The following is a 23,741-nucleotide window of genomic DNA, read 5'->3' on the forward strand; positions in this document are numbered from 1 at the left end:
TTTGCAGGCAAGATCCACTGAAAGATGCTAAAATCAGTGGAGGAATTTGGCAGCCACCACCTTAATCAAGTGATCAAGGTTAATATCAACATTAATAAGATTATATCAACTCCATATACCTCTTTGACATGATGCACCAAGAAGGATATAGTATCACTGCTATGGTATTCTCATAAAAAATGCGTAATTTCAATCTTATCATGAGAAAACCAGGGACTAACCCAAACAGGGACATTCTACAAAATAACTGACTAGTACTCATATCAGAAGTGTTTTGGTCTTGAAGACAAAGAGTGAGAAACCATCACAGTTTAGAGGAGATTGAGACACAACAACTAGATAGATGAGGGATCCTTAACCATAAAAAAGACACCAGGGAGAAATCTAATGATATGTGAATAAGCCCCATAGTTGTGTTAATAGCACTACAGCACTGTGGTAGCATTGTTAATTCTCTGGGTTTGAGCATTGTGCTGTGCTTTGGCAAGTTAGGTGAAGCTGGGTCAAAAGTATACATACATGAACACTCTGTTCTATTCTTGCAATCTTGTGTAAGTCTAAAACTATTGATAGGTTATAAATGAATCAAAAACAATAAAATAAGCACATGGAATGAGGAGTAGCAGACAAGGAACCCAGGAGAGAGGCTGTCTCCTGGGTCTCCATAGATCTCAAAGACAAGGCCGTCCTCCTGTCCTCCTGTGCCCTCTTGCTTGCATTCCAAGGAGGGACCGTGGAATACTATGCTTGGCCAGTGTGATCAGAACATCACAGAGCCACTCAACAGTTACTTGGCTCCCTCCCATGCAGGGGCCTTAGGATTGAGCATAGGTCCTCACAAACTCTTGAGGAAATAGCTATAAACTAAGAATCAGAACTCTTTTAAGAAGTATTTAATAATAATCACTTATTCTGTATCGGGAAGCATTGAAAGATGAAAGAAAACATGATGGGATTTGTACCATCTATCAGGCCCTATCAAACAAGAATGACTCTATAGAAAGTAGTCTTTTGGTTAAAGGTAAAAAATCATCAACACAAACTAGCTTAAGTTGAGAGGTTTCCTATAAAAATACAGTTAGTCTGATGGAATATGTGTAATCCCCATTGAAGTTAGAAGGTTGTTAGCTTCCAATCTCTCTCTCTGTTCCTCCCGCCACCACCACCTCTTCTTTCCTCTCTCTTCCCTCCCCATCCTCCAGCATTGCTGAGATCAAGATGGCCACACTCTCCTCTGCAGGAATGACACAAATTGCTAGCAACATAGGGGTGGGGAGGTACAAGAGGAGGTTTTAGTTTATAGGGTAACCATTCTGAAATACTGTCCCTCTAGGGATTCTCTCAGTCTTTGTAACTGTTTTTCTTCTTCATTTGTTTTTCTCAGAGAGCCTAAGTGTATGTGAGTATATATATGTGTGTGAGAGCGTGTGTATGTGTGTAAGTGTATGTGTGTGTGCAAGTGCCCATGCATGTGCTCATGGGAAGATTTCTGTGTCTCCCCAATCCCTAACTCTCTTCTCCTGCCTCTACTACTTTCCTCTCTTCTCTCTCTCTTTCTCCCTGCATTTTTCCCATCTCCTCTACTTTCTTGTGTATTTGCTTCATTCTACTCTTCACAGAAGTTCTACTCTTCTGCAGAACTTTTAGGTGTCTGCTCTCACTCAACCTCAGCTAAAACCTGGAAATGGCTTGCCTGTGGCACCGACTCTGGTCCTAAATCCACTTGACTTTTGAGCTCCAGGGTTCTATCACTCCTGATTACAGTTTCTGCACCTCATCACTTAAGCTTCTCAAGAGAGAAAAACAGAGTAGCTCACCTTCAGTCAGACGTCCACCTTTGTTCCAGTTAGCTGTGATCACAGGGACAAGTCACCCAGTACAAACACAGCCACCCAGGCCCAATCATTCAAAGGAATTGTGGAGTGGGGAGAGAGTCTTCCAAAAATGGGGTGTGGGCTCATCAGTACACACACATATTCACCCCAATCCCACACATAACCCCTCACTGAGGATAATGCTCAAGAAAAGGTAACTAACCCAACAGCTTTTGAAGGCAAAGAGAATTTTCCATTGCCCTCTCTCTAGGAGGAGGCTCCCAGAATATAGCCCCTTCAGCTTGCTTTCTAACTTCCTCTCATCAGCTGAAGAGAGTCCTTTTAATTGCCTTCATTCACAAAGGTGACAGGGAGCCTCAAACTGTCACCTAAAAAGAGCTTGACTTCATGGTTCCCACTTTGTACTTCCATATCGTCTCTCCAGGAAATGATGGACATTGTCAAAGCCATCTATGACATGATGGGGAAATACACATACCCTGTGCTCAAAGAAGACACTCCAAGGCAGCATGTGGATGTCTTCTTCCAGGTAAGTGCCCACACAATGTGTGTGAGCTTTAAGCCCAATTTAGACCAGTCAACCCACAAGCATCTGAACAAGTGGTTCTGTCCAACTCTGTTCTAAGCATAGTAGAAAACAGAAAAGAATCACAAGATGTGCTGACCTCAAGTAAGAGATGATCTCATTAAGCAAGCAAGTATTTACTATAGAATAGAACAGGGAAGTATATTATGAAGTATAAATACTACGGTATAGCCTCTAAGTTCCATAAAAATCCTTAGTGGAGCAGAGTAGCCAGAAAAGATGCCATTAAGCATGTTTATGTAGTTGTTAAGGTTTTATGTCTGGAGAGTGATGGGAAATAAGGTTGGAAACAAAGGTGGGTTGAATTGAGATCTTTAATTGAAGAGGTTTAGCCTTGCTTGGGTGACTACTGTTACTCCACAAGTAGAAGAGTGGCATGACTATAGTGGTGTTTTAGTAAAAAAAAAAAAAAAGTAAGGCTAGTGGTAGAGTTTTGAAGAATGTCCGAGCTCATTCTAGTCTAATCCTCTCACTTTGCAGATGGGAAAAGCAGAGGCTCAGAGAGGCTTAAAGACTCACTCAAGGTCACACAGTAAGTGACAGAGACCGAAGTCGAACCTCTCATGTGCAGTGTTCTCTCTGCCAGGTGGACAGGCTGGGAGAGAGACTGGGGAAGACATGTTAGGTGTCAGCAGAATAATCCAGTGATGAGAGTCTGGAGCAAGTCTTTCCACTTTAAGGAAGTTCATGGGAGTCAAAGGGCTATAACCAGGGCCTGGGTGGGGTTGTCTGGCCAGTAGAAGACCACTTTAATTCTCGGGGCAAAGGTGGTTAACAAAGCGAAAGTTTTGGAATGCAGATTACCAGTTTTGTTAAAGTGCTTCCTGTTGTGTCTTCCAGAAAATGGATAAAAATAAAGATGGCATCGTGACTTTAGACGAATTTCTTGAATCCTGTCAAGAGGTAAGGAGAGACCTCAGAGCATAAAACCTCTAGATCTGGGAAAGGAAATCTGGGGGCTTGGGGTCTGCAGAAGGGAGAGAATGAGAAACCTGTGACCTCAGGTCAGAGCCTTCACCATCAACTCCACCAAGAGCAACTCAGAATCCCAACAATCTCCACTCCTCCAACTGGCCTGTGGTTGGTCTTGGGTAAACACAGCCTGAGCCAGACAGCCTGAGAAGGACTGGGGGGGGGGGGGGGGGGGGGATGTGGAAGCCCAGAGGGGGTCTCTGTGAAACCAAAGACTTCCCAGTTAAGCAACACTCGTTTTTTAACCTGCTTCCGCTCCTTAGACTACAAGGGAGTAACTGATGAAAAAAATCTAAGGCTGTGATTCTCAAGCCATACTGTGCCCAAGAATTCCCCAGTGATACTGAAAATGAACACTAGATGGGGCAGGGCGAGGTGGGGAGAGACTGTAGAAATCTTTGTTTTAACACAAATGGCCCTGGAGATCAATACTTCTAAAACTTTAATGGGCAAACCAACCTTCTTAAAGACCTGGTTAAAATGTAGATTCTAATTCAATAGGTCTGGAAGGGAGTTTGAGGGGCTACTTTTCTAACACTCTCCTCAGTCATGCTGGTGCTGCAGGTCCTTGGACCACATTTTCACTCATTTTAAGGCTAGACTAGCCCAGAGTCTCTGCCAGAAACTGAATTGGAAATAGTTACTTTTATCTACTTTAGAAAAATGCATTTCTATCCCCACCTTATTTCAGAAAAGTACACAGTTACTCCGAATTCACCCATAAGAACAGGAGATGCACAAAACCAGGGAGAAGTTATCAACATATACCGAGCACCTACCAAGTTTCAGGTGTATGTACAAACTTCACTAACAGCCCTGAGAGGTGGTGGCACTATATCCAGGGTGATATTCAACATATTTATTAATGAGAGTAGACTGAGAATCGACCACTCTTAACTGATGTTGACCAATGCCATGGGGCAGTGCCCTAGAGGAACCCTTCTAAGCTTGCCAACCTGTTAGCCAATGGACCTTTGGGTGCTCCAGGGGTCCTGGGCCAATTACCAGATAGACAGAGGGAAAGATGCTGGGTAGAAGGCTCAGGTCAGCAGTTATTTACCAACAAGGCTAGAAATATTTCAACATGTTAATCTTCAGGAACCAGGTGACCCAGGAGTATTGATCATGCCCATTTTAAAGAAGAGTAACCTAAGATTGCAAAGTTAAGAGAAATGGCTAAGGCACAGTAGGTTACAGAGATGGAACCTGAACTCCATCATTATAATTTTAAATTCTATGCCCTACTTCGGTTTGCCTTTTTGCCTTTGCTTCACAGGTGAGCGAAGTTTTTTAAATTCATTTAGTTTCTCACATTAGCAACCTCTATAGCTATTCATTAATTCACTTATTTTTTGCTCACAACCCACCTTTAGGTAGATACTGTGATTGATGCTATTTTACACGTAAAGAAACTGAGGCACAGAGGGATTAAATAACTGGCCTAAGGTCACTCAGCTATAAATGACAGATCTGGGATTTGAATTCTGGACAGCGTGACTCCAGAACCCATAGACTTACTTTAAAAGTTCTAGCAACTTTTAAAAGATTTCAGATACCCAGAGTCAACTTTTGTCTTTCTTTATTTTTTTCTCCTATTATACATCTGCTTTCTGTTTCATCATTTGTGCTCTAAATTATTTTCTTCCTTCTGTTAAATTTTAATTTAATTGTTTGGGTTTTCTTTCTAGCTTTTTAAGATGAAGATTTAGATCATTATTTTCAGCCATTCTTTTCCAATATGTTCACATAAAGGTATAAAATTTCCTTTAAGTACTGTTTTAGATCCCACAGATTTTAATGTCATATTTTCAGTATTTTTTAATTCAAAATAGTTCCTTCTCTGACTCATGAACTTAAAAGTATTTTGCTTAATAGCTAAACATTTGAAGATTTTCTATATTCAATATTTTTCAGAGAATATACAATAGAAAAATGTAAAATGGAGAATATATAATCGAGACATACAATAAAAAAACAACAAAACCAAAATTTGCCTCTTTTCAAAAATTAATAAAATTGTTAAGTGCTTAGCAAGACTGATTTAAACAAAAGAGAAAGAGATAGAAAACTCAAACTATCAGTATGAGGAATGGAAAGGGTAACAACACTACAGGTTTTACAGACATTATAAAGAGAATAGTTAATTATGCAATACATTTGACAACATAGAAATCTACAAATTCCTTGCAAATATAATTTATCAAAACTAACACAAAAAGAAATAGAAAATCTGAATAGTCCTATCTATGTTAAAGAAATTGAATCTCTAATTTAAATTTTTCCCGTAAAGAAAATGGCAGGCATAGATCCCTTACCCTGTAAATTCTTTCAAACTTTCCAAAGAAGAAAGGATATTAGTCTCATACAAACTCAGAGAAAAGCAAAAGAGGAAAAACTTCTCAACTTGATTTATGAGGCTATCATAACTCTAATATAAAAACATGACAAGGCCATTGCAAAATAAGAAAATGTTCAGACTAATATATTCCCTCTGGACATAGATGTGAAAAAAATCAAATCTAGTAATGGGTTTTTAAAAATGAACAAATAGGTTTATTACAGCAATGCTAGTTTGGTTTAACATTCAAGAATCAATATAATTAATAACATAATGGAATTTTTTAAAACACAATCATTTCAGTAGATGTAGAAAAATCATTTGATAAAATGCAGTTGCCCAGAACTTCTTAAAAGAAGTAATACTGCTTCACTGGATAATTTCTTACAAATTTCTTAAGGCCACAGAAGGTGCTTCTTGCCTTGAGTTGCTCACACTCTAGCACCCCTCACCCCCTCACACACACACCCTGTACTTCACATACACACCCTGTATTTCTCATACCCTTGCAGAGTTCTTTCTGCATGGGAAACTCACATGCTCACCATTACAGAGCTTCTCAAGGAGGAACCTCAAAGAGTTCTAACTATCCTCTCTTTCCCTCCTCTTCCCCTTCCAGGATGACAACATCATGAGGTCCCTCCAGCTATTCCAAAATGTCATGTAATTGTGGACATAGCCATCTGGCTCTCAGAGACGTTGTACTGAACAACCACCTCTTAACACATTGATCTGCCCTTGTTCTGATTTTACACACCAACTCTTGGGACAGAAACACCTTTTACAAATTGGAAGAATTCTCCACTGGAGACTTTCTATGGAACCCAGCATCGCGTGGCTCAGTCTCTGATTGCCAACCCTTCCTTCTCCATCTTCTTCAGAGAGAGAAGATTAAATTGGGTTTGTTTTGGAAGCATGCTCATCTCTTCATGCTGCTGCCCCATGGAAGGTCCCTCTGCTTGAGCTTAAACAGTAGTGCACACTTTTCTGCTTGCGTGCCCCAGCCCACCACCTCCAAGTCCAGCAGACCTTGATGTATCTGGAAGCAAGATGACCTGAGCCAAATGCACACCATCCTCTGATGGCCTCCCAAACCAATGTGCCTGTTTCCCTTCTTTTGATGGGAAGAATGTGCATTACACAGAACACTACAAATCAGTATATGACTAGATTGGGAGAGCCAGCACCTAACATATGTAGGATAGAACTGAATTCTTAAGCATGGCCTTGTCTGGTGACCCAAACTGCCCACATCTTTTGTTTCCAGAGGCAAGAACCAATAATTCTTTTTCACATTGACATCTGTGCTGGTAATGCAAGTCCCTTAATGTGCCCAGGAAGAAAGCCAATGCCCAGTGGTCCATGCCCTCAGTCCATCTCCTGCTAGAGTCCAGCACTGCATGCCCCTCCCAGAAAGCCCAGAATGCCTGCAAATTGCTGTAATTTTATACCATGTTCTAATCAATAAACAGAACTATTTCTTATACTGTTAATCTTCATTTTTTCCATGACTCCATCGACCAGAAAAGGTAAGCTGTGAAAAGGGAAGGCTTGTCCATTGAGTTGTCATCCAGTTATTAATACCTGCTCTGTGTGCCAGACCCAGTGCCAGTCAGAGCATCCTCCTCCACTGCCCCCAAGCAAGCATCCCATTTAAATACAAATACTGTGACTATAAACAAATATGTCTTTGAGAGGAGACCCTTCACAACACCTTCCTTCCAACAAGATTACTACTCTCAAGACCCTCTGGTATAGAAAGTCTGGAGCCTCAATGGTATGGTTGGGGATACAGAGATGAAGAGGTGGCTGGAACTTCTGCTGAGCAGCTTAGAGTCCAAGGGTTGACCAAGTGGCTTCAGCTTAGAAACAACAAATTACTACTTATGTTGGACACTGTCTTAGATTCCTCATTTAACATCACATTAAAAAGATGAAGAGCTAACCATGGCATTTTTGGAAGGAAATCAATTTACTGAACCCCTAGTATGTGCCAAGTGCTCTACTAGGGGCTTACATACATCTCATTTCATGCTTATGTAGCACATTCTAGGAGATAAGAATCCTCATTTTCCTGTTTTCGACACTGAAGCTCAGAGGTGAGGGGACCTGCCTAGGGTATCACAGCTCCATTAGAGATTAAACTCTTCCCATTCTATCATAGAGCCTTCCTGTTAGGAGAGTCTGTTTCCCCTCACCCCAAGGCAATGAAGGTACCACACACAAATCTCATTCATCTGTAGTCAGTTCAAAGAGGCATGGATATTCTCTGAATCCAAACAGCAGATGAGGAAACAGATGCAGTGAAGGGGAAAGCCTTAAGTGCCCATGCGCCACTAGCAAGAGCAGGCCACAACATGTCATGGGTTCATGAAATACTCCCAGTCTGATTGCCATTGGCTGCTGCCTCTCACGGTTGGAAACTTTAGAGAAGGCAGCTCTGTTTCTCCAGGCTTCCTGCGTGCTGCCATGTGGTCATCTAGGACTGCTAGACATGTGGCCAGCCCCTAGCAAAGCACACACACACTTAGGCCCAAGCAGAGGATCTGTATTTATGAACCTTCCCATGTGCGGGGTCTGAACCTGCATCATAAGGCTATACAATTTCTAGGCCATGTTTCTCTACCTTGGCTAAACATCACAATTACCTGGGGAACTTTGAAAAATTGCCAGTGCATGGGCCCCACTTCAGACCAACTGAAGTAGAATTTCTGCTAGTGAGGCCTGGGCATCAGGATTCCTTAGAACCTGCTCAGATGATTGTAATGTACATTCAGAGCTAAGGTGGGGAACTGACCACACTCAGTGCTATGAATGGAGCACATGATCTGAACCATCCATCCTTCTAACCATAATGATTAGTTCAGTGATTGGCTTGATACCTAAGCCAGTCCAAACAGCATGAATCACAAGATTTGTGTTGGGAACAAAAGGATAAAGTTGTCTCTCTCCTACTGGATATGAATGGGATGCATGCAGTCCTAAGGACATGTTGGTAGTGATTTAGGAATTCTAAGGGGTTATCTGGTAACTGAAGAGCAGATAAACCAGAATCACAGAAGGCAAGGCAGAGACATTAAAACAAAACACACTAGAAACTGAAAGCTTAAATTAGATCACTGAGTTGCTGGAGCAAGCTGGACCTGAAGCTAGAATACATCTGACCTTTTCAGATGCCTGTGTTAGATCCTTATATAAGGTCTAGGCCAGTCCCGGCATGGAGCCTGTTTCTCCCTCCTCCTGTGTCTCTGCCTCTCTCTATGTCTATCATAAATAAATAAATCTTTAAAAAAAAATAAAGGTCTAGGCCAGTGTATCTCTACTCTGGCTGCATATCAGAATCGCTTGGGGATCAGAGAAGGGGAAATTTTTAAAGTGCCAAAGGCCTGGGCCTTATCCCAGATTAGCTGAATAAGAACCTCTACAGGTGGGGCCCTGAGCATCATTATGCTTTAAAAGCTGTCCAGGTGATTCCAGTGCACACCCAGGGCTAAGAGCCTCTGGTGTAGAAAAGTTGAAGGGTTGGTACTCTTCCTGTGCTGGCCAGGCCACAAGAAACCCAATTCAGTCCTGAACACCGAATGCCAAGAGGAAAATCAGTATCTGGAGATATTCAGAGAGAAATCAGGATGAAAGAAAGATTCAAAATTGGTCCTGAGATGAATAATCAACAGAAAGAAAACTGGCTGACCTTGGGCTATGGGTGGGGAGCAACTATTGCAGCAATTACAAACATATAGGTATCCATTCATCTTTTTTTTTCCATTCATCTTTTTAATAAAAACCAAATAATCCAATTTAAAAATGGGAAGAAGACATGAACAGACATTTCTCCAAAGAAGACATACAGATGGCCAACAGACACATGAAGAGATGCTTAACATCACTCATCATCAGGGAAATACATATCAAAGCTACAATGAGATATATCACCTCACACCTATCAGAACAGCTAAAATCAAAGATACAAGAAACAACTTGTTGGCGAGGATGTGGAGAAAAAGGAACCCTCATGCACTCTTGGTGGGAATGCAAACTGGTGCAGCCACTGTGGAAAACAGTATTGAGGGACCTCAAAAAGTTAAAAATAGAGGGATGTCTGGGTGGCTCTGAACATCTGCCTTCGGCTCAAAGCATGATCCCGGGGTCCTGGGATCAAGTCCCGCATTGGGCTCCCTGTAGGGAGCCCACTTCTCTCTCTGCCTATGGTCTGTGTCTTTCATGAATAAATAAAGAAAATCTTTTCAAAAAAGTTAGAAATAGAACTACCCTATAATCCAGTTCTCTCTCTCTGTGTCTTTCATGAATAAATAAAGAAAATCTTTTCAAAAAAGTTAGAAATAGAACTACCCTATAATCCAGTAATCACACTACTGGGTACTTACCCAAAGAATATGAAAATACTAATTCAAAAGGATACATGCACTCCTATGTTTATAGTAGCATTATTTACAGTAACCAAATTATGGAAGCATCCCAAGTGTCCATCAATTGATGTATGGATAAAGATGTGATTATATATATTAGAATATTACTTGGCAATCAAAAAGAGTAAAATCTTGCCATTTGCAACAACATGGATGGAACTAGAAAGTATCATGCTAAGTAAAATAAGTCAGTTGGAAAAAGACAAGTATTATGATTTCACTTACATGTGGAACTTCAGAAACAAAACAAATGAACAAAGAAAAAAAGAGACAAGCCAAAAAACAGACTCTTGACTCAAGAGAACAAACTGATGGTCACCAGAAGGGAGGGTGGGGGGGATGGGTGAAACAGGTGATGGGAATTAAAGAGTCCACTTACCATGATGAGCACTAGTACACACAACTGTTGAATCACTATATCATACACCTGAAACTAAAATAACACTATCTGTTAACTACATTGGAATTAAAATTTAAAACCTAATTTAAAAAGAGTGATACTAAAACCAACAAGCAAAAAGCTTTTAATAAAGGAACAAGGGAAAAATAAACACAGCAGTTTCCAAAAGAGCACAGAAACAAAGAGAGGCCCATGCTTTGTGAATCCATGCCTCTCTCAGCATTTGAGCTATCAGAGAAACTAGGCTCTCCGCTTAGAACACCCGACTCCAACCTGTCCTCCTGGAGGGATCCTGCTCCTCCTGAATCACCCAACACATTTGTTACCATTTGCCAATAATCATGCCTGCTGATGGGGATTCATCCAAGCAGCAGAGTCTGTGGCTGTCGTACCCAGACACCCTTAACACTCACTGTTACCACACAGTTGCACTCAGCTGTGCCCCCTGGAAATGCCTGCAACTTTTGTCTATAACTCTGTCATAGAAAGACCCTGGTCAGGATGCCTGCACTCTGCCTGTGAGCAGGACAGGCCAGAAGTATCACGTAGTGAACACCTGCCTGGAGCAGCCCTTAACCAATGGCTGACAAGAGTTGGTGTATACATATCCCAAACCCATCTCCTTTCCATAGGAAGAACTCCAGGGTGACTTCTATACCGTCTCCCAGACTTCACCAGTAGGATTGAGACCGAATAGTTCACAGCAGTATTGTGCTCAACAGTGCACCCCTATTGACCTCTTTCCCTTTCCTCTCTTCTTTCCTATACTCTCTTACCATTGCTTCCTGGGATCCCCTCCCAGATCAGCTACTGGACACCAACACCCAGAAGTGTTGGCTTCTGGAGGAACCTAACTAAAATGTTGAACAGGACAGATAATGTATCCTGCTCTTATGAACCTTGTTATCATAGGAGTAAATAGTAGATAAAACGTTTTCAGTGAAGTGGCATGAAGAAAATACAAGTGTGACATGGTAGAGAGTGAGTGGGCTGGTCAGGGAGGCTACTCTAGACAGGGTAGGGAGGGATGGACCCTCTGAACTGATATGGACATGATCTCAGGTGGACCAGGGATGGGAAGGATCACCAGGCATTTACAGAAAATCTTGTTCTGAGCTTGCTATCACTTCTTGCTCAGGCATTCAAGAATCTATCCCTTGTTCCAACACGGAAATCATGTCTAGAAATACAGAATCCCTCCACGACCCATCCTGTGGTTCTCTAACATCACATCTCTGAGTAATCCTCTGAGCAGAGGCCAGTAAGCCCCCTCCAAGAGGTTCCCAGGAGGAAGTGCAGATGGCTTTGGGGACCATGGTTTGGTGCCAGGTTGTCTACAGATGATATCATACTTGAATTGCACAACAACTCCGTGAAGTAGGAATTCTAGGCACCTGTTTTTCAGATAAAGAAATGATGCCCCAAGACATTGAGGGACTTGCCTACACAGCTGGAAATGGGCTTTAAAGCATGCCAGGCTCCAAAATCTATGCCCAGCTCCATTTCTTAGAGAACATGAAGACCATTCTCCACCTATTCCTAAAACAAGCTCTAATGATATACAAACACCAGACGGTGTTGGAAAGCAGCTGCCATGCAATCTATTAGTAAAAAGCAATGAAAAACAAGTCCATGAATTCAAGCCAAATTACTCTTCCTCTATAAGGAATAATGCCAAGGACATGTGCAAAGATGCCCATATGGATTTCTTAGAGGACCTGAAATCTGTGTGTCCCTCCATATCAAAATAAAGCCCAATCTAAGTCTCAGACTTCCACAAGCTCTGCACTCCAGTACAGTGACAGCCTGGAGGCCAAAAAAATCCAAATCTTGAAGATCAGAGAAAAACCCTAGGGGCAGCCAGCCCCACTGAGTGGACTTTCGAAGACCCAGAAGACTCTGGGAAGGTGACTGCACTCTCAGTTCTAGAAGGGAACACTTGACCTATACTAAACCAATCATTTTCTCCCATGCCTCTGGCCACAGGGACTGGTTCAGGGATAGCTTAAGACCTAAGCCAATGCAAACAGCATGAATTTTAGAGTTACTGCTGAAAACAAGGAAACAACGTCACTCTTCCCTACTGGACATGAATGAATAAGCACGTAGCCCTAGAACATACAGGCAAATATTTTGTAACCTGCAGGTAAGCCAATCTATAGATGAACATCATACCACAGAAGACAAGGCAGGGAGATGAAACAAATGGACTCCATGATTTCATTGAACTGCTGAATCCAGTTTCACCTGAACTACATGTACCGCTAGTGGTTTGTGCTGCATACATCAACAAATTAATTTTTTATTATTTAAGGCAGTTTTTTAAAGATGTTATTTATTTATTTATTTATTCATTCATGAGAGACACAGAGAGAGAGAAGCAGAGACATAGGCAGAGGGAGAAGCAGGCTCCATGCAGGGAGCCCGATGTGGGACTTGATCCTGGATCCCAGGATCATGCTCTGAGCCGAAGGCAGACGCTCAATCACTGAGCTATCCAGGTGTCCTCATTTAAGACTGTTTGAATTGAACTTTCTGCAACTTGCAGCTTGACACATGCTAACTGATCCCCCACTACTTCCTATAATAGATGGGGCAACCAAAGCCCCAAGCTACAGAGCTTGGACCAGAAATCTAGTCTAATGCCATATCCATTGTACTGCTCTGCCATCTACTTTGCCACCATAATATAACAAGAATATTAAATATCATTTATTGAGCACTTGTTACATGCTAAATAGTTCACATGCATTCAGTTCTCACTACCCTAAGGTTGTTTCCATTATTAATGCCATTTACTAATGAGGAAACTGGAGTTCAGAGAGTTTAAGTGGCTTGGCCACAATCTAACAGCTAATAAGTGACAGAGAAGTTTGAACCCAGGACTCTCTGACTGCTGCACTGAATGCTAAGCCTGAAACTGCCAGGTTCAATGAGTATATGGAGCCAGGCAATTAAAGAAATTAGTGGCAACCCAGAGAATACACGCCCAGGGTAAAGGAAGGAATTATGTCACAGCTCTAGGGATTGCTGTCATGTTGCTGGTATGTGGGTGGGCCCAGTTATTAGACCTAGCAATTCTTCAAGTAAAGTTGAAAATCTGGACTTGCGTGTGAAATCCCTGAACCTTTGTATTCTGGCAACTAGACAGAAAGACAGGAGAAACACCCAATCAAACAAGTATAGGAGATGCATTTGGCACAGGGATCACCAATTTGCAACCTCTGCACTAAACTCTACCAGCTCATTTCCCCACTAGCAAGTGGTGGTAATAGAGCAGGCTGATGCCAACTATCCATCAGCAAGTAAATGGATAAACAAACGTGGCCTATCCCTACAATGGAATACAACTCAGCAGTAAACAAGAATGAATTCTTGACACACACAATATGAATGAATCCCAAAATCATTATGCTGATGAAAGAAGCTAGACCAAAAAAAAAAAAAAAGGTACACATTGTATGTTCCCATTAATATAAAGTTCTAGAAAATGCAAACTGATCTATAGTGACAGGAAGATCAGTGATTGCCTGGGGATGGGGAGGGTCAGTGCAGAGAGAAGGGGTAAGAGGGATTACCGAGGGACAAGAAGAGACTTTTGAGAATGATGGTTGTGTTTATTATCTTGATTGTGCGATGGTTTCACTAGTGTATACATGTATCAGGTATATGAAATCATACATTTTAAATACGTGTGGTTGATTCCCTGTCAACTTAAAGCTGTTAAAAAAAATACTTGGTCCGGAATCCCAGAGCACACCACCAATACCATTCATAGGTTGTCTACCAACCTGGGACCCCCCCCCCCCCAACCCCCACAAGAACTTTGCATTAGTAATCCTCATCATCCTACCTTCCCTGGTGTCTCATTTGGCCAGCTCATTCCCAGCCAAATTCCTCCAGCTACATCGCATCACTCCCATTCCCACCAGGAAAGCTGCCAAATCCAGTCCCATCTCCTCCTCTTCTCTCAAAGCCCAGTCAAGGCCCCTTATCCAGACTAGAATGCCTGATGAGAGGCAAGGATTTTGTGGCAGGGGATTGTGGACTAAGGGTATCCAGTCCGCCTATCTTCTAACCCCCCACTCCCTGCCCAGTCTAAGGGGCCAAAGCCCCTCACTGTTAATGCCAACATAGAATAGATACATGCTTGGAGAGAGGTGGAGAAAGATGGACTCTCACGGATTCTATAGAGGAGCGAATGCCCTATGTGATCAATATTAGCCCACTGTGATGATTCATTTTATGTTAACTTGGCTAGGCCATGGTACCATGGTCAAACTCCATTCTAGTTGTTGTTATAAAAGTATTTGGTAGATGTGATTAACACTTAACTCCGTAAAAACAACACCAAACATTTAATTCTGTAGACTTTGCGTATCGCAGGTAATTTTCCACTATGTGGTGGGCTTCATCCAATCGGCTGAAGACTAAAGTGTCCTGGGAAGAAGGAATTTGGCCTCCAGAGCATACTAGAATTAAGTCATTTTGGATAACTAAGAAGGAACTATGCCTTGGGACTATCTGTTGAGCATCCAGGGGATGGCATGAAGGGAGAGGACCCCTCTCACGATCACCTGCGACATGTCTAGCACCTCCTGTGCTGCGCCTCATGCAATATTCTAACGAACCTGTGGGATAAGATTATAAATAATATCCCCATTTTCTGGATGGGAAGAGCGCAAGGAGGTGAAATCACATGACCGAGGTCATTAACAATTAATGGAACAGAGTTTATGATGATAATTTACTGTGCTTGTGACGAGCCAGACACCGTTCGGAATGCCTAATAGAAGTTATTTCATCTCCTCTTCACAACAAAAATCCCTCCATGCGAGCCCCTGGCCCGGCCACCTCTGAGCCCGAGGACTCCCGGCGCTGCTGGGCGCGCTCGAGGATCCAGCAGTCCCGGGAGGCTGTGGTCAGAGGCGGGACCTGGAGACACCCCCAGGCGGGGCGAGGGGACCCCCGGTCGGGGAAGGGTGTCAGGAGCGCCGGTGTGCGTGCAGGGCGGGGCAGGCGGCGGCCCAGGGTGCACGGCCCAGGGTGCACGGCCCAGGGTGCACGGCCCAGGGTGCACGGCCCTGGATGCCTGGCCGAGGAACGGGCTTCCCTGGAGCGGCGGAGAGCCCCAGCGGGCTCCGGGGAGGCAGGGCGGAGGGGGCCGCCAGGGGCCCGCGGTGGGGACCGGCTCCTTCTCGGGGACGGCCGCTGAGGACCTCAGCGGAGTGAGCCCGGCGGTGCGCGGCCCCGGGAACTCACGAAGGAGAGGGGCAAGGTGAGACCCCGGAGGACGCAGCCGACCACGCGCTGATGGGCCGGGGCGACCGGGCCGAGACGCAGGCGCACGCGGGCCCCGACGGGGGCGGGCGGGTGCGCGCGGCGGGTGCTGCTCCGCCTGACGCCGCTAGATGGCGCAGGCGCCCCGCCGGACGCGCCGCGGGCCCCTGGGCGGAGCCTCCCGGCCCGGCGGGGCTCAGGGGTGAGGCTGCGGGGAGGAGGGCGCGCCCCCGCCACCTGCCACCTGCCACCTGCCACCGGCGCGGGCACAGGGCCCCGCGCTTCCGAGGGCCCGGCGCCTGGCGTCAGGCTCTGCTACCACCGCCTTGAAGTTCTTCATTATGTGACAACAGGAACATCTGCGTTTTCCTCCTGTTTGCACCAGGCCCTGCAAATTATGCAGCAGGTCCTGCCGAGAACTTGCTGCTTACAGCACTTGCACACCCGGACTCATTTATCAGTCCCACCCTGCAGCGAGGCGAGGATACGGTTCCATTTTATAGACCGAGAAACTGAGACTTGGAGAGGCGAGGAGACCTGTCCAAGACCACATACAGGCTGCTGATGCGCCGGCTGGAAGCGGCTTCTGTGACCCCAGCGCGGGCCCTTTGCTGCCCACGCTCGTAGAAGCTGCCCACGGCTGTCAGGGCCCCGGGCAGCTTCTTTCTGGCCCCCCTGGTGCTCAGAGGCTCAGATGAGGCTGGGATGGAGGATGGTGGTGCAGAACAGCCCAGAGTCTCCATTTCTTCTAGTGATTGAGAAATCCCGGGCAGCCTGGAGGAAGAGGCAGCCCTCCTGGCCCAAGTTGTTAATCCTGGCTTCTGTCTCCTGCACAGACAGCCATCGGCAAGTCTGGTCCTTGGCTGTCGTGACACGAAGCAAGGGGTAGCCTTCCCAGTGAGAGCCGGCCCAGAGCTGGAGTCCTGGCTCCCCCTCTCTCCAGCTGCTTGTGCCCCTAAGCAAGCGGCCTGCTGAGCCTCGCTTTCATCAAAAGTAAACAGGAAAGAATTCTCAGGGTTGCTGCAGAGGATTAAATTCTTGAAGCGCCTGGCAAGTTGCAGGTACTCAGTAAATATTCCTTTATTTGCTTTTGGGTTTTGTCACCAAGGAGAATCTGATTATCTGCGCTGGAATCTCCCCCGCAGGGAGTGAAGTACTCTGCTGGGTAGGAGGCCAAGGGTTGGAGGGCTGGAGGGCAAAGGGCCAGAGAACTGTGAGAATGCTGTCTGACAGGCTAGGCCAGGCCCAGATGGAAAGGTCTAGAAAGAGGCCTGCACAGCTCCTTCCCTCCCTGCTGGTCGTGGCTTCCAGGAAGCAGGAGGGCAGAGGGGAGGAAGAAAACCACAAAATGATAATGTGGTCATACAACCCAGGACTGGTTTCAGTCTTTTCTGGTCCTTCATGTTGCTGGATTCTCCTCCCAGCTCCCCTGAGAAGCCAACAGGGCCCTTGCTGCCCCATTTTACAATGAGTGACTTGCCCACGGACAAGAGGGTGACGCCATGGCTTGACCCAGTCTTCTGGGTTTTGATTCAGGGTTCATGCTGAGTCAGGGCCGCCAGGCTGGGATGAAGGAACAGAAAAGGCAGCATGAGTCTCCTCTTCATCTCCCAGACCCACAAAGCTAGGAATGGGTACTGGGATTGAAGATTGGGGACTAGAGAACAAAAGATTCTCCAAGTCTAGCACCTGTGCCCTCCTCGGAGTCCAGGCTAGCCCAGAATGAAAGGTTGTTCTGGAGCCTTTGACTCACACAGGTTTGGGCTCCAACCCTAGTGTTGCCATGTACTTGCTGTGTGACCTTAGGTAAGTGACTCCACCTCTCTGAGCTTCTGTTTCTCATTTCGAAAGCAAGGATGATGATAATAACTTACCTCACGAGATTGGCATGGTGTGGGGGAAAGTGAGTGGGTTTTATAGTCGGTCAGACTGGGTTCAGATTCCAGCTCTGCTATTTATTAGCTGTGTGATCTTGGGCAAGCGTCTTCACCTCCATAAGACTCAGTTTCCTCACCTGAAAAATGAGGATGTTAAGACCTCCTGCCTAAGGTGGTTTTAGAAATTGGAGATAAAGCTGTAGACTGCCAGACACTCTGCCTAGCCTCTCGTCAAGCCAATAATGTTAATCTCCTCAGGACAGAAGGAGGCCCGGGGTGGCTTCTGCTGCTGCATTTCAGTGGGGAGGACACCCCAAGACCAGGCCTGGCACCTGCCCCAGCATCCATCCACTCCGAGCCCCAGGCACATCTGGTGCCTGTAGAGCAGTCAGCTCAAAAGCATCCTTTCAGGAATCATAGCTGACGTTCAGTGAGTGGGACATTAACCAGGCAACATCAACAATGGAAAGACTGTGAGTCTTTCCACCCCTAGGAGGTAGAATGAGAGTGGGAACTAGTATTTACCGAACACCTACTATCTCTGTGCTAGCTCTGCAGCAGGCTCTTCACACACACCAATCTCAGTTTCCCCACAGTGAGCACACGCTAGAGAGAGAAGGTATACGCAGGTCTGCCTGATTCCAAAGCTCACATGACAGCACTTTCCCTTACACATCAGCAAATAATCTACCAGCCCACAGTGTGGCCTGGTGCTTAAGAGGGTGGACTTAGTACCAAGTCAGCTTTGGTGCCAGCTCTGCCACTCATTAACCCTGGGACCATGGACAAGAAGCTTAACCTTTCTGTGCCTCAGTTTCCTCATCTGTAAAATGGAGGTGTGGCAGCCATGGAGATGGGGTGCTCGGACCTCCTTCAGGAGAACTCACCTGCCCCCTCGTGTGCAAGGGTTCAGAGTCAGGCAATGATGTTAATGTGACCAGCCCACTCCACCCCAGGAGAGAAGCACCTGGGCATGGCTGCTGCTGGTCCACACTGTGCCCAGCCAGTGACTGAGCGTGAAGGGCATATTAGTTCCAGCCCATTCTTGCAGGACGCCACATCCTTCTAAGGGGCATCCTTTACGCAGAGGCTGCCATCAGCCTTGCTGAGCGTTTCTCAAAACTGCACTGCTGTGTAAGGCTCTTGCTAGCCAACCTCTCCTGCCCTCTCTCCTTTTCGCAGCGGTCAGACCCACAGCCACCCTCCCGTTCTTCACACACCTCCTGCCCAATAAGTCCCTGGCCCATCTAACCGCATCTTGGCCTATGCTTCTTGAAGGACCATACCTAGCACAAAAAGTAATAAAAGTACCTGTCTCACCGAGCTGCTGTGAGGAGGGAGTGCATTTCTTCATGCATGCTGCTCAGGACAGTGAGCACAGCCCAAGGGTTCGCTATCACTGTTGCTACAAATGACAGCCATTCACAGATCTGTCTGGTACAGAGACTTCTGTGCAATACCCTTACAGACCTAAAGAAAATAATGGAATGGCATTCCCTGACCTCAGCATCCCCCCAGAGGGCCTCCCCCAGGGAATGGCATGGGGGTCTCCGCCTTCCCCTGAATCTCGCAGGAGCACCTTGCTTCAGACACCTGTGCCAAGTGTCCACCCCCAGCAGTCCTCTCTTCAAGCCTGACATGCCTGACAGAGCAGGTGAGCAGAGAGGGTGGAGGTCTAAGAGACAAGTAGAAGAGTGGAAGCTGGCTTTCCTACCTAAGGAAGGGACCTGTGGCTCAAAGCCTTTAGGGGAAAAGAGTCACACAGCAGGATAGCCTTACTTCCTAGGCAAAGGAGGGAGTCAAGGCCTTGGGCCCCCTCCTCACTCAGACAGAGGCCAAGACCAGGTCACTTATCAGATAAACGTCCCAGAAAAGGCTGAAGCAGGCCGAGGGCTCTCCCTGACATAGGGGGCCCCTGAGCAAATCCACCTTTCTTTTAGGGCACATTAACGCTAAATGAAAGGGTCAAATTCTAAAATAACTAGACTTTAATAAACTGACATTTATTGCCCCTCAACTGGGAACTTCACATGCATTTTCTCATGAAGCCTCACAACAGCTCAATAAAATAGTTATTAATGCCCTCTCATGAATGAGGAAGTGAAGGCTCTCAGAAGCAAAGGGATTTATGCAAGTTCACAGGGCCGCACGTGGCAGTGCTGGCTGAACCCACATCCACGATGCCTCCACGCCAGCTCCGCCAAGCAGGAATAGGGTTCTTACCCCAGAGTCCATCTTTCCGGGCAGCCAGATGTCTCCTGTGCCTACCCTGTCCCCTCACCCCATTCCCACTCGCCCCAACCAGGTACTGCCATCATCCTACCACCAAGGAGCAGGCTCACCCATGGAGTTGGGTTGCTGTTGGAAACTCCGTCTAGAGAGGTGTGGTGCGAGGAAGGCAGACAGACGGACATCTGTGGGGTCACATTCACAGACAGACAGATCATTGCCAGAAGGAAGCCACATGCCTTACCTCTCAGCTCATCTGACTGGACTCAGACACAGCCAGATGCTGTCACAGTCGTGTCCCAGAGGCCCTCAGGCGGGCAGAGCCTTCACAGCAGCTGTTACTGTCAGGAAGGGCTTTCTGCTCAACACTTAACCCTTCTGAGGCCCCTCAGGGCCAAAAGATGCCACACCCCCATGAGAGAGCTATTTCAGAGGAGAGGGTCCCCTCCACTGAGGAGGAGCCAGGGCACCCTTAGAGGAACCCCACTTTCCCCCACCGCCTTCTGCTGCTTCCCAGGAGGACAGGGCGGAGCAGGCAGTGCTGGGAAGGGGAGAAGCCAACATTCCCCAAGGGAGAGACCGTGAGCCTCTCGGGTTTCAGGAATCAAGGAAGGAACACACCCAAACACCTACCATGTACCCCAGAGCAAGAAAAAAGGCTCCTGAATCCCAAAGGCTTGGGTGGAGACCCAGAGCATGACCCTGTGTGGCTGAAGAAAGAGGCAGAAGCCACAGCGTCCAGGCTGCCATGGGTGTGCAGCGCCCTGACCCGGCTTCTCATGGGCCCCCTGGAAATGAACAAAAGGCTCACACAGTGATTCCGAGAGGCGTCAGTTGGCAGCTGCCTCTGACTGGAGGCCATTCACCAACTCCCGCTCAGTCTCTCAGCCCCCCACACAGCCTGGGGGTGTTGGCAGCTGACAGAGAGACTGTCACCCAAGACAGGTCTGGGTTTCTCTGAAGAAGAAGAAAGGAGAGTCAGCTGACTTCCTGGGGCACTCTCTTGGGGGTCTCACCCGGAATGAACAAAGCCATTAGGTCTGAAGTAGGGGAGCCACAGCCTGCTTTGCTAGGAGGTCCCCCAGATTCAGGATTGCTTCCTCTGCTCCAGACAACACCTTTGCAAGAGAGAGCCTCCCACTGTGGGGGCCCTGGCTCTACTGGCTGACTGGCTATCCCATGTCAACAGCTTGGAGCCATCCTCAGTCTGGAGACCTCTCCTTCCTGCCTCCTTCCTGATTCAGGCCTGGTGCACTACATTCTTGCTTTTCCTCCTCTGCTCTGCTCCACGCCCCGGACATGCTAATAGGGGGTGTACTCCTGTGGGCCATGTGAGTGACTGACCTTTCTCTTTCACCTGGGGAGCTCAGTAGAGAAGCCATCACACCTATCACCTATCAGTTCTGTGACCTTAGACAAGATATGAACTTCTCTGAGCTACAACTTCCTCATCTATAAAATGGGAAAAACAATATTTATATCAAATGATTGTTATGAATATACAGAATAGACAAATCCATAGGGGCAGGAAGCAGGTTAGTGGTTGCTGGGGGGTTGGGGGAAGGAATGGGAGTGACTGCTTTCATGGATCTGGGGATTTCTGTTTGGGGTGATGAAAATGTTCTGGAACTAGGTAACGACAATGGTGGCACAACTTTGTTGTGAATGAACTTAATGCCACTGAATTGTATACTTTTAAGAGGTTACAATGGTAAATTTTATGTGATACATATCACAATAAAAAAGAAAAAAATGTTATTATGAGATTAGATGAAATGAAGAGTGTAGAAATGTTGATCACAGAATCTGGTAGGCCTTGAACATATTTTAATTTATTTCCTTCGGATCATCACATTGAATTGTATACAACATGCTCCCTCATGCCTACCCAGGGCTGATTGGCTTTCTCTTTAGATACCTGCTCTGAGATGCTAATAGGAAAAATAACACATATTTTCCATAAAGTAAAGCCTTTATCATTGTCCAATGGAGAGAGTGCCCGATTCTACACTCCCACACACACACTCCTGCTGCTGATCTCTTTTACCTATTCCACCACGGCCGTACCCAGGACTGAGTCCTGCCAGAGGAGGGTAAAAGCCTTCAGTACCAAAGCCGAGGACTTTCCTCCATATCTCCTTCTCAGTTTCCACAAAAACTATCATCCTAAAGAAACAAAGCTGATCATTGTTGGGACACAGTTTTCCAAGAGTCTCTCATGTCTCTGCACATCTTGTGAGCAGGGACATCGTCTTAGTTATGAACTATCTTTCCAGCAAGTTTGTATAGCAAATGGCCTCAGAAGACAGATAGGGTCCCCCTCCAAAGCAAAGAGCCAGTAGGCCTACTGTCCACTATAAAGGATTCAGGTTCCCCCAGCTCAGGTCTCCTCTCCTATAATGCAACCCATGGTGTGTGCGAGTGACACCTGGCTCTCTTTCTGTCACCCAGAGGAAATTAGGGGTTCTCACAAAAATATACTGTACATAGCAAGGCCCAGTTAGTATCCCTAATCATTATGACTGCCTTGCCTTTCTCCCCTCTAAGCATCTTGAGGCTAGCTAGGCAGCATGTTTCATTTCTCTTTGTGTTTCACAGAACAGGTACTGATAAATTTGTGCTGAGTGAGTTACTGAGTGAATGAATGAATGAATAAATGGAGGGATGGAGAGGTGTTTCTCTTCTGTCATCCTGATGCTCTTACTGGGCCCTGCCTCTCCCATTCCCATGGCTTTCCTGTATCCAAGATTTCATCCACTTTCCTAGCCTGCTGATTGCCTAGATAAAACCATATGAAGCAGATAGTAAAATGCAAATACTCTGTCTTGGGGCCTGGGATTTGAATGTGGGGAGGGATCCGAGATCTTTATCCTTGCCCAGGTCCAGATCTCTCTCATATTAGCCCTGCCCTGTCCTTACCACCCAGCTTTGTCCTATGTTCAGCTCCATTCCCATCTCCATGACCCAGTGGTGCCCTGTAGTTCTAATGTGTACAACAAGACGTAGATTCAGGCTACCAAACCACACAATGCTGGTCACCAGTGAACCAGCAAACAAGATGTTGGCTTCTCAGGTTCGTTCCTGTTAGTCTGAAAGGGGATTATAACACCAGATGCTCTGTTAATATTTATGTAAAGGATACACAAGCCTTCCTTTAACTAAATGAATTGCTTCCTTCTTGTATTGTTTAAGCCAGGGAGCTGAGCAATAGCACTCAAAAAATATAACCAAAAGGAAAGGAACCTGAAATGTCACTCCGGACATTCCTTTTGGCTCAGTGTCAACATGGCAAACACAATCTCCCAGAAAGAGAGCAATGGCATTTAATGGGACAGCCAGTCGTCGCTTGCCATGAGAGCCCCTGCCTCAGTGTAGAGCCTCATCACACACTCTATACTGTGTATAAGAGAGGATTACAGAAGCGTACCTGCTCAAGATGTGCTTGAAACTGCAGGCAGCTCCTCACCTTTTCTGGAACAAGGCAGAAAGGATAGCCAGTTGGTATCTTGCCAAGGGAGGCAGCAGTGAATAGTTACTTAATGTAAAGGCTTTGGGGCCCATTTTTAAGGGGGCTTGGATTCTTTACTCATAGGAACACTGCATTCTAGACTACATCAGCTTCCCCTACCTTAGGTCACCGGAAGAAGACTGGCCTCTTATTTTCCATTCAATGCCTAAGAGTCAAACCATACATTTCTTTACTTCTACCTCCCTTCACTCCGGGAGGGATCTGTGTCTGTCTATAAGACTGCATACAATAAGACAGGCTCTGGAAAAATACAGGCAGTATTTACAGA

At 45.9% G+C, this 23,741-nt stretch overlaps 2 protein-coding genes across 4 annotated transcripts in view; both read left to right on the forward strand.

Annotated features, from left to right (window-relative positions):
• Positions 1 to 7,215, forward strand: part of KCNIP1 (potassium voltage-gated channel interacting protein 1) — a 337,230-nt gene extending 330,015 nt beyond the window's left edge. For both annotated transcript variants that reach the window (XM_041750274.1, XM_041750275.1), the window contains exons 6-8: positions 2,260 to 2,364; positions 3,262 to 3,324; positions 6,351 to 7,215. In XM_041750274.1, coding sequence (XP_041606208.1) covers positions 2,260 to 2,364; positions 3,262 to 3,324; positions 6,351 to 6,398 — 216 coding nt within the window. In that variant the 3' untranslated portion in view covers positions 6,399 to 7,215. The remainder of the gene's footprint in view (positions 1 to 2,259; positions 2,365 to 3,261; positions 3,325 to 6,350) is intronic.
• An 8,242-nt stretch (positions 7,216 to 15,457) lies between these two features.
• LOC121486116 (gamma-aminobutyric acid type A receptor subunit pi) overlaps positions 15,458 to 23,741 on the forward strand; it is a 47,580-nt gene continuing 39,296 nt past the window's right edge. For both annotated transcript variants that reach the window (XM_041746867.1, XM_041746870.1), the window contains exon 1: positions 15,458 to 16,899. The gene's annotated coding sequence lies outside the window, so the exon portion shown is untranslated. The remainder of the gene's footprint in view (positions 16,900 to 23,741) is intronic.

This window comes from Vulpes lagopus, chromosome 3 (assembly GCF_018345385.1).
Source record: "Vulpes lagopus strain Blue_001 chromosome 3, ASM1834538v1, whole genome shotgun sequence".
NCBI lineage: Eukaryota > Metazoa > Chordata > Mammalia > Carnivora > Canidae > Vulpes > Vulpes lagopus.